The sequence below is a fragment of the Oncorhynchus nerka genome, linkage group LG12, assembly GCF_034236695.1.
Source record: "Oncorhynchus nerka isolate Pitt River linkage group LG12, Oner_Uvic_2.0, whole genome shotgun sequence".
NCBI classification, from domain to species: Eukaryota; Metazoa; Chordata; class Actinopteri; order Salmoniformes; family Salmonidae; genus Oncorhynchus; species Oncorhynchus nerka.
Window position 1 is genome coordinate 22,224,177 of NC_088407.1, and position 11,906 is coordinate 22,236,082.

Genomic DNA, 11,906 nt, shown 5'->3' on the forward strand with positions numbered 1-11,906 from the left:
CCAGATAACCCGTTATGTCAAGGTTCTGATGCCTAAGAATAGTTTTCTCATACTTCCAACTGAGCGTAGGCTACATTAGGCTACCTCATGGAACCGGAAGTAAGGTCAAATAATAAGAATTTAAAACATCGGAATACCATTGTTGCATTGCAATATGTTTGGGGAATATTCCCAAAAAAGTAATAGCCAGAAGTTCGGAAAATTAGAGCTGAAAGAAACATCCCTATCACATTACTAAACTATACCTAATTTGACTAAATATTACGTGCACTGTCTGCCTCAGCGAGAGCGAAAGTTTGGAGACCATGTTTTCAGAGTTCTATTTCAATTGTACTTTTGTATTTGCCATGCGTCCTAGAACCCTGGAGAATGTAGCCTAGGCTAGTTGATGCATCAATACACGTGTAATATAGCAATTTATGGGACAATATTACATTGTTTGGTTCAATACATACAACATCAGGAAATGCGTGTTTTTATATCAAATTAGGTAATATGCCAAGTCTTGCTATGGGGAATATGCTATTAATCCAGTACCAAATAGCTGTTGAGTGCAAAACTAATTGTGCAACATTATCTTGACAAGTTTAAAGTTGCTATAAGTCCAAACTGACTGTCAATGTAGATGGAATAGAAAAATCGATATTTTTAAACAAAAATTCAAACACGTTTTACGTCACAATGGTCCCATGCATATCCTACAATCCGCCCTAAACAAGAGATGTCTTTAATACTTATCAGTCAGCCAATACTAGACATGGTTAAAACAACGAAACGCTCCTCAAGTAGGCTAGAAAGAGGGACGTGTTTTGACTGAAAACATTGAAATAATCTAGGTCCACTGTCCAAAAAAATGTGACTAATCAAACGAAATATATGATAATAAAATATATCAACCAAATGTTTTCTAAATCCCTCACCGAAATCGGATGTTAAAACAATTTCCAGTATTTTGAAATAATATAGTCTTTACAATAGATAGGCCCAGCCTATAAGTGAAATATACATCTGAAACATACATATAGCCTAACCCAGCTGGTTTCCCACAATAAAATACAACTGTCAAATGAGGTATAGCCCTATAGCATTTCTGTCGTATAATGTTGCGCCTAAATCCATATCAATTCCCCAGCAAAACGTCCATCAAATTCTAGAAGCTCTGAATTCCTTGACAGAATGGAACATAGGCCTATAACCTAAATACATGGCTCTGGGCCTACTGCTTCGTGCGTAACCACCATTGGGTCTACTATCTGTTTCCTTTGTCATTGCAGTCACGTGAGTGGTATATATATTTTGAGGCTACTTGTATGGTTGTACCATTGATTACAGCTTATAGATTGCACAATTTATAGATATTTATATTTATGTATGACGTAGACTACCATCAGTGACTCCATATGTGTTGCCTACACTGGAAATAGCATCTAGGCCTATATGCAGCATAGTCTCGGGCACCATAGCCCATCTGCCATGGCATGCAAGCATGGTGTTAGCCAGAGCGACATGCAGAGATTCATTCTAACATTTCGAATATTTATGATTTCCAACTAATACATCATCCATTCATTCATAACACGATATATTAAAATCATCTCAATGTGAAACGTTACAGCAGGGCCTCTAAAACAGACGTCGCAGGTCAGACATGCTGACCTTTCGCTGACCCCGGGTTCTCACGAGGTATCCAGCGCATTCAATCGTCAGCTTTAAAAACATATAGTGACACCGGGGACTAAGGATTTCGCTTGGATTCAGCGCTCAGCTCGCCCTCGCCACTTCTAATCTAGCTCGGTCTGCCGCGGAGGTCGCTCCCTGCTACAATTACCGGCTTTCTATTCAGATTCACACCCACCAAGACACCGTTTCAAGGCCTGGGCATGAGCATTTAACTAAATGATGTAGAACTTTCCAGTAAGCAATGTATGATCATCATTGTTCAAATGAATGGGCCAGTTGCACATTTGGTGAAAATCAAATTGTGCACACAAAGGGGGGAAAGTTTAACTTTATTTTGTAAAGAGTGATACTGATATTGTCAGTGCCTACATGTCATGTTAGCCTGATATGCATCCCACATTGGTGTGAAAACTATCCGGGTAAGGGATATGGATATTATATTTTTGAAATTAGTGGTAAATTTGAAATTGTGAATAGCATAAGCTTAAATAAAATGTGTTTTCTGTTCACTATGACTATTATTAAAATAAAACCATTTTAAAACTGTTGATAAGAATAGTCTTCCCAAACATGTTTGCTACCTGTATTGTTTGGGGTTTGTTGACATCATAATGCATTTTACAGCCCTGCAAAGCAGCGCAAAGACATATGTCTATAAGCACTAAACAAAACTATAGAGATGCATATTCAATTCATTTAATTCTAAATTAGTCAGTCACATAGCCTAATTACTATCGATTGCAAGGCATGTAAGTATAGCATTTTATATAATTTTGGTCACACTTTTAACAATGTGACATGTTTTAACAATTCACACTCCTGAAACTATTTTATAACGTTTTAAATATAAACATTTGAAAGGTAACTGGTATACACCAAATATGAAAAACCAATACTTTCCTTATAGATTTGCAGTTAATATTTGTTTTTAATTCTGAAAGACGCATGGCTCTGTGTTTGTTGTGCTTTGAGACGGGAAGTTTGCTGAGGAGGATGATTATTGTCATAATTTACTACAAACTACTGAAGCACTATTGCCATCATGGCTGCATACAATTATAAGATCAATGTGCCATTGAGCAAGGCACTTATCCTAAGCAACTTACAGGAGCAATTAGGGTTAAGAGAGTCTATTTAATGACTAAAATGTAAAATATTTTCTTTCCCTGTCAACACGTTTTAAAATAGGTTGTAGGCCTTAAGATCCACAGAAATACAGTTGATTCATTCTTAAAAATAACTATTTAGTTTTTAGTATTTTATTAGGATCCTCATCAGCTATTGCTGAAGCAGCAGAACCTCTTCCTGGGGTTAATTATTTTCCTGGGGTCTATTTAGTGAGTCTACATATTTTGGAGAATTCCATGCAGAGGTGGCGTAGACCAAGGAAGGTGGTTTCCTTTCTTTTTTAACAAAGAGGGCGTGGACAATTTAGATGATTTCTTATCCTGTTTTTGATAACAATACCTTAACTCAAACAAAGGCAACAACATGACCACGAGTAAACACACACTAAGACATACGCATGATGGTTTATGTTTCAAAAATATTTTGTTTGCCAATGATTACTGAATCATTTGTTGGCTCATATACTACAAAACAAGTACTGCTATTATTATGTGATCCTATAATGTATATTATGATACTGATTATTATTATATAAATTGAGATTGATAATAGTATTGATGTAAATACATGTGATGAAGTTTGAATAGTTGAGCAGTTAAAAAAAATCTAACCTGTTGTCAGAATATATGGCTATATTTTAATGTTGAATTATATTAGACATATATAGTATTATATCTTCATCTGAATATGAGAATAGCTTCAGATTTTATTTACAATAAATCACTTCAACTGTTGGTTTATTTGTAAGCGTAAAAGTAGTATAGTAGTAGCAGTGTAGTAGTAGTTGTTATCGAAGTAGTGTAATATTAGTTAATTGCAATAGTGGTATAGATGTAAATGTATCCTTCTAAAAAATAATAGCCTAGTAATAAGTTAATTTTATGAAAATTCTAAAATCTTAACAATTGTGAACATCTGGGTTTGTGCAGAAACGTTTGCAGAAAATCTGTGCTCTCTTTCTGCAACTCATCTTTCTAGATGTACATTTTCTCAACAACAACAAAAAAGAGAATATGTTACTAACCTCGAACTAAAATCCTCTGGCAGTAGTCTGGGTCCACGGGGTCCAGTTTATCATGTCCGTCTTCACTGGAGGAGGTGGGGGTTGACGCCGATGTACCCGCGGTATCGGTTGTACTCTGCACCGGCGACCTGCTCCCAAGTTCGGTATGGCATTTGTCCATCCGGTCACCGTACAGAGAGTTGGATCCACGGTGGTGGTGGTGGTGGTGGTTGCGGTCCTCGGCGATCCCATCGCCCATAGTCGTAGCTTGATCGAACATCGATTCCAATATTGGTGTATAGATCTCCTGTATTCTTCACCTCGTTCTTGGGCAGTTATTTCTATTCTTGAACTTGTTTCCCTCCTTTGCAATAGTTATATTCAGATATGCTGGGGGAGACTACACCACAAAGTAGATCCAGCTAGGCTACAAACCAGAACCAGCCTCGCGGACCTGCGACGGACACGAGCTGCCCTGCAAGTGTCTCGGCATGTTTCAACACTATCCTGCGGCCCGAAGTAGAGAAGTGGTGAGAAGGAGGGGGCCCTGTGGACAAGCCAGATAGCGAGCCTCCTCAGCTATAGATACGCGCTAAACCCAAAATGCATGTTGTACGTATACAATGAGTGTAGCCTACAAGAGGCGACCAGATCTATGACCAAAGAAACTGGGAGGTGCTATACTTGTTCACCCACGTAAAAAATGAACTGAAAGACAATCGTGTAACCACCAGCATGATCTATCTTAGTCTCTGCAAAGCCAGTCAGTTCACTCTGCATCCAAGAAAGGAACCTTTTCTCCAACCATGCACCCCAGAGCATGGGCTTGAAATCAGTTACTTTACCCCCGTTTGACTTGCTGGTTTCGGCGGCGCTTGTGGTGGCATGGTCACGGCTATTGGATTGTTGGTGGTCTGCTCGGGGTCTTCTGCATTTGGAGATCGCAATAATGTCTGTGTAGAAAACGTTGAGGAGGGGGTGTTCAAATGGGGGAAAGGGTCACATAAGGTAAAACGAACCATATAAGGCATGGCCATGCCATTCTTGTGTATAACTATTGTATGATTTTTTTTAGATCTTGGTGGCTGTAGTTTTTTTTGTCTTGCTGGTTTGACAGTCGTATATCGACAATATTGTAATGACAGGGTGCACTAAAGTGGCTGTCACTAGTAACGTAATATCCGGTTTGCTCAGGCTAGTCTTTGATTGGTGAACAGACTCAGATCGGTATATGTAGTATATAGTCCAAGGAACCCTTGTTTTTTATTCTAATTTCTAAGTTTAAGACACTATAGATTTTTTTCCCCCGACTAGTTTAAACCGACTAATAGACGCGTGCATATACTATGCATACCTATAGGATATTATAAATTATTTAAACGCTATCGAAAAGAAACTGGCTACTCGAAGCCTGGAATAGTCAATGGATGCAATAAGCTCAGTCACCACAGTAGGCTATTTTGCCATGATCTTTTTAGAGGGAAATCATGAAATTATCTTGTACAAAGCCGTAATAGCATCTCACGAAAACATTAAAGAAAAGAGAGGATGTTTAGAGTTGAGAGAAGTTTAGAGAACGTAAAATGCACATAGTCTAAATCAAATCAAATTGTATTTGTCACATGCACCGAATACAACAGGTGTAGTAGACCTTACCGTGAAATACTTACTTACAAGCCCTTAACCAACAATGCAGTTCAAGAAATAGAGTTAAGAAAATATTTACTAAATAAACTAAAGTAACAAATAACAGTATAAGATTACATAACAATAACGAGGCTATATACAGGGGTCTGTACCGAGTCAGTGTGCGGGGGTACAGTTTAGTCGAGGTACTTTGTATATGTAGGTAAGGGTACAGTGACTATGCATAGATTATAAACAGCGAGTAGCAGAAATGTACAAAAAAATCTAATAAATTGCCCACCAAAAATTTCCTATAGCTAAAACTTCAATGATAAACCCGAAGTGCACTGCAACCACTCATTAGCCTAGGTTACATTTGGAGTTCACTATAGATATTGTCAATAGGCCAAGATCTATAGCCTACGCAGCCTAATTTCTGCAACAACAAAAAAGACGGTTATTATAGTTGATAGTACAATGCATTTTGTACAACTCATGCACAAGACCTTTGATGGTAAATAAGCTTTTTTCAACTAGAGATGAAATAGTTTTTCCTCTAGCGTGCCTAGTTTTATATATTTGTAACATAGTCTTACTTGGAAAAGTTGAAATTCAGTCAAAGTTTATATGCCTAGTTTTTTCCTCAAATGTTATATATTCAGTTTTTCAGAAACGCATGAACTGTGCTAAATGATTTAGCCTTGTTCCATCGTTCCATTAGGCCTAATATTAACGAAAATATGAACAACACTTGGGCTGCTTTGCCCAAATTCACATTTAATAGCGATGGGTTCTATTGTTGTCTGTTTAACTAAAGCCTTGACTTATTTTGAGTTCATTACATGCCTACGGTTGTTGTGACTGCGCAGTACAGCCTAATTGTGGCTGTTGCGAATTGTTCCTGGGACCAACCGCAGGTGGTTGTCTGCTGTAGGCCTATACCCATTTACAAGGCACAAAACATCCACATTGGGAATGAATGGGATTACATAATTAGGAAGGTAATAATGATTAAATAGCTGATTATTCGTTTCAGATGTTGTAATCTGTGAATGCGTTGAATGTACCTGTCAATCAAATCCCACACTCAGCAGTAAGATAAGAGAGGACTGATTGCCACAACAGCTCTGTGTGTGTGAGAGTGACGACACACACCCACCCACCAACCCACACACACACACACACACACACACTTCAAATGTTTTGCAGTTTCAATAGGCCTACACTTTCCCACACCCGCAGTCCCTCATCCCATATAGGCCTAACGTCATTCATGGCATCATCACACTGGTTGAACTGTTCAACTATTCAAACTTCATCACGTGTTTACATCAATAATATTATTGATCAAAATTGAAATAGTAATCAGTATCATAATATACACTATGCCAATCATATGGTTTTTCTCACTTCAATGCAAATATCTTTTGACAACTAAACATCCAATATACAGTACATCACACTGACAGTCAAAACAAACCAACAACAACTCACGGGGCCATAATTGTTTCAGTCACATAATGATTGATGTCCGTTGTATACTGTATTTTTATGTGGAATATGGCGTTTGATACTGTCAACTGACTCGCCTTTCTTAGTTGCCCCTGAGGTGATAAATACATTTGTATTGAATTCAAATCAAATTGAACTGAATGCTTGTCTCTTGCCAGTCATCTAAACAGCCATATGTCAATACGTCGTTTCCTCCATATGGTTACACATTTCACACATCTGTTGACGTTTCTACTTATAGCTCAGAGAACACCCCTCTTCACATCCCATCCGTATCACTATAGACAGAAAAGTCGTAGGCATAAAGCAACACATTTCCCTTATCATGTGTTTCTGCCACATAGCATTTAAGGTCCCAATCTTATTTGTCAGACAACACCATCAAATTGTATTTTTCTTTCACCAATGGCACATATTTGGATAAATATTGAATTCATATTGTATGACTACAGAATAGGCTACTGTTTTACAAAGTTTAGGCCTACAATGGATAGGCGTTTACCCCCAAAAAGTAAGACGGCATACATAAACGTTACAGGTAATGCGCGTCCATTTGAAATCTATATTTAACCGTTACATAAATGTAATCTTACAGCCAAATGTGTCTCCGAATTGCAACGTAGTCTGTTTGTGTGTCTGATTCAACCCCTAGTGGATATGCATTTTATAGATCACTCCAGATTACTGGAGGTACCAGGCCATGCAGAAATCACAGTCAACAGGCTTTTTACGCAGCCAAATCTACTAAAGAAGTTGTGTGGTTGCGTTGCGTTATAGGCTACCTGAGGCCTCAACCTGGAGGCATAGGTCCTGTATGTAACAGAGGTTCGCCTGGAATAGTTTAAATCAGAGGTAGACGCACATTAAATATAGCTGCTTCTGTTGCATTCTCAGATACTGGTCCCCTGCCTTGGGTTAAGTGTTTTTGAAACTAAAACATTGTTAACTATTACTTGTTATCTTGGTATTTAAAGTAGTTTCATGATTATCATTATTGTTATCAGTATAGTATAGCTGTCAATATATTTGTAAATTACTATCGAAATGAGTTCCTCCAGCATGCATTGTAGGTCATGACATTTGTTTTAGGCTACATTTTGGGGGGTTAAACGATGTGCAGCTATTTTTTAGTTGTTTTCATACATCTTAATTGTCTTTAGTAAAATAAAAATGTTCTTAGGAAAAAATGAAGTTAGTTATCATGTACAGCGCCTTCAGAAAGTATATCCCTTGACTTATTCCACATTTTGTTGTGTTACAGCCGAATTCAAAATGGATTAAATATATTATTTTCTCACCCATCTACACACAACACCCTATAATGACAAAGTGAAAACATGTTTAGACCTTTTTTTTAAAATGAAATAAAGAAATATCTAATTTACATAAGTATTCAAACACCTAAGTCAATACATGTTAGTCTTGGGTAAATCCAAAAGCTTTGCACACCTGGATTGTACAATATATGTTTTAAATTCTTCAAGCTGTCAAGTTGGTTGTTGATCAATGCTAGACAGTCATTTTCATGTCTTGCCATAGATTTTCAAGCCAATTTAAGTTAAAACTGTAACTAGGCCACTAAGGAACATTAAATGTCATCTTGGTAAGCACCTCCAGAGTATATGTAGCCTTATGTTTTAGGTTATTGTCCTGCTGAAAGTTGAATTTGTCTCCCAGCGTCTGTTGGAAAGCAGACTGAACCAGGTTTTCCTCTAGGATTTTGCCTGTGCTTAGCTCTATTCTGTTTCTTTTTATCCTAAAAAAAACCTCCCCAGTCCTTGTCGATGACAAGCATACATACCCATAACATCATGCAGCCACCATGCTTGAAAATATGAAGACATTGAATATCCCTTTGAGCATGGTGAAGTTATTAATGACACTTAGGATGGTTTCAATACTCCCAGTCACTTCAAGGATACAGGCTTTCTTCCTGTATCCTTGAAGTGTTGCCTTGGATTTGCCCCAAACATAACTCTTTGTATTCAGAACATAAAGTTAATTTCTTCGCCAAATGTTTTGCAGTTTTACTTTAGTGCCTTATTGCAAACAGGATGCATGTTTTGGAATATTTGTATTTTGTACAGGCGTCGTTATTTTCACTCTGTCAATAAGGTTAGTATTCTGGAGTAACTACAATGTTGTGGCTCCATCCTCAGTATTCTCCTATCACAGCCATCAATCTCTGTAACTGTTTTAATGTCACTATAGGCCTCATGGTGAAATAGTTGAGCGGTTTCCTTCCTCTCCAGCAACTGAGTTAGGAAGAACGCCTGTATCCTTGTGAATGAGTTTATTGATACACCATCCAGTGTTATTAATAACTTCACCATGCTCAAAGGAATATTCAATGTCTGTTTTTTCTCAACCATCTACCAATAGGTTCCATTCTTTGAGATGCATTGGAAAACCTCCCTGGCCTTTGTGGTTGAATCTCTGTTCGAAATTCAATGCTCACCTGAGGTACAGAGATGAGTTAGTCATTCAAAAATAATGTTAAACCTTGTTATTGCACACAGAGGGAGTCCATGCAACTTGTGTGACTTAAGCACATTTGTACTCCTGAACTTATTTAGGCTTGTCATAACAAAGGGGTTGAATACTTATTGACTAAATATACTACATTTTTTCATAATTTATTAATTTGTAAAATATACTAAAAACAAAATTCAATTTTGACATTATGGGGTATTGTGTGTATGCCATGCAATCACAACGTAATCAATGTTAAATTCAGACTAACACAATAAAAACGTGAAAAAAGTAACTGGGTGAAAATACTTCAGAAGGCACTGTGTGTGCATGCATGCCTATTCTTCAACAAAACTTTGATGATTCTTGATTGGCATACCATTGATTGTCTCTGCAATTCTTGTAACGTGTTTGAAACTAAAATGGGTATTTGAACAGAGGCGTTCAAAGGGGGGCACGGCAATTAGTAGCAACAGGTGTTCATCGTCTGTACAGGCAGAGCCATATATACAGTACATGACGCTGGGCATTGGCCTATGCACCAAGACCCGCAACAACACCAGTGTTCATTAACATATACAAGCAACAACAAGTTCATTAACATATACAAGCAACAACAAGTTCATTAACATATACAAGCAACAACAAGTTCATTAACATATACAAGCAAATATATTATTTGCTATTGATTGATTTGTTATATTCTTGAGAATAACTGTTATACTGCACATGGCAGATACAACTTTTTTTTGTAGCCAACCTCAACTTGACAGTTTAACCAATTTTTTTTAACAGATTCAAAGCACCAGATTATAGACGAACAATTCCGAGAGAGAGCGAGTGTATAACACCCTAGATACAACCATACCGAAATACTAGGCCTTTCTCTCCCGGTGCAGTGAGACAATGCTCACGGGGCATAGTTCTATTCATTTCAGCAATATTAAAATTAATGAGAGAGAGAGAGAGAGAGAGAGAGACACAAAGGGTGACAGATGAACATAAAACATATCACCCCATGCTGTCAGGTGTCAAACTATTGGTTTGGGTGATTAGGCTTTAATACCGGAAGCATTAGTCCTGTTTCTGGGGGCAGTCTAGTCTGGTGTTCCAACTGCATGAACATCAACAGCGTCTGAATAGTGAAAATAATTGAGCCCAGCTATACCTTATTTAACCAACTGTTGAATTGTATACGCTATGAAAGTTTGCCCCATGGAACGGTAAGAACAATAATTTTGAAATTGTAATGAGAAATGAACTGAATATAGATATTTTTGTATTAGATAACGGAATGAATTTTGTATTTCCTAAATTATGCTTGTAGAATGTCTGTGGTGGCATATGTAGAAAATGGGCTTATTTGTTTTTAACCTAGGCAACTTTATTTTACATTTACATTTACATTTAAGTCATTTAGCAGACGCTCTTATCCAGAGCGACTTACAACTCAATAAGGCCTATAGGCCTACATCTGCATGGCAAACCTTTAATAAAGTAGAATTTTAAGTTTGGTCTCGACTAAAAAACGGTGAGATGTTGGAGCGGTTTCGTAATGAAAAGGGGAAATGTTTGGAAAATGTTGAATACATTTTGTAGCCTATTTGATTTCGAAAGATATATAGGCTAGGTCTACGTAAGATTTATGTAAGGTAAACCTATATTTATTTCTTTTATATCTGCTTCTGGTCACACATCTCTTAATGTTATATTCTATATAACTTTTAATTTGTAGCACAAGTCGCAAATTAGAAGTGGAAGTAGGCCTACGAATAAATAATTTAATATGCGTAAAATAACCACTATAGCCGTACCCAACTGTTTAAGTCTTGAAACATTTGCTAATTTTGAGGCCGGATTTTGTGTGTAAATAATTTCACCAACAACTGTCCAGAAAACTAATGTGATATTTTTTGTTGTTGAGAGATCTACACCCGTTGGCTTCATGTATCGAAATGGCGGTAGTCTTGTCTTGTGCATTAAAGGCGTATCCCAATAAAGATTACGGACAGAGTAACGCTAGTCAAAAACAATGCACAAGAAAAAAGTAGTTATAAATTAGGCTGCATAGGCGCACATAGTAATGCTACCCAAAAAACGGAAATAATAGTTCTATCTCAAATAGGCCTTTCTTTAAATGACTTTTAAAGACTTTGATTTAGAAACATGGTTTAATACATAAATTAATCACGTAGGTTCCACTCATCCAACGCAGGAGCCTAATCATCTGGTGAATAGGGGTTTATTTTTGCCAAGGGGGATTGATACTTATTTAGGCTGTTTATGGCACCTCTCCTGAAAAAATATTTTAACGTCGCTTCAAAATGTTAAAATGTCAAGGATGAATGAAAACATTGTATGTACACAATATTTAATCAAAGCAATTGGCTACATATGTGCGTTTGTAGTCTTGAATGTCAATGTTTGCACTTATAGGTTAGAGCAGTGGATGCATTAAAGAGAGATGTAGGCTACGATCATCAAA

At 37.2% G+C, this 11,906-nt stretch overlaps 1 protein-coding gene across 1 annotated transcript in view; it reads right to left on the minus strand.

The window, feature by feature from the left end:
- Positions 1-4,877, minus strand: part of LOC115138877 (ventral anterior homeobox 2-like) — a 38,069-nt gene extending 33,192 nt beyond the window's left edge. The window contains exon 1 of the mRNA XM_029676071.2: positions 3,833-4,877. Within this exon, the coding sequence (XP_029531931.2) occupies positions 3,833-4,091 (259 nt within the window). The 5' untranslated portion in view covers positions 4,092-4,877. The remainder of the gene's footprint in view (positions 1-3,832) is intronic.
- Between the last annotated feature and the right edge of the window lie 7,029 nt (positions 4,878-11,906).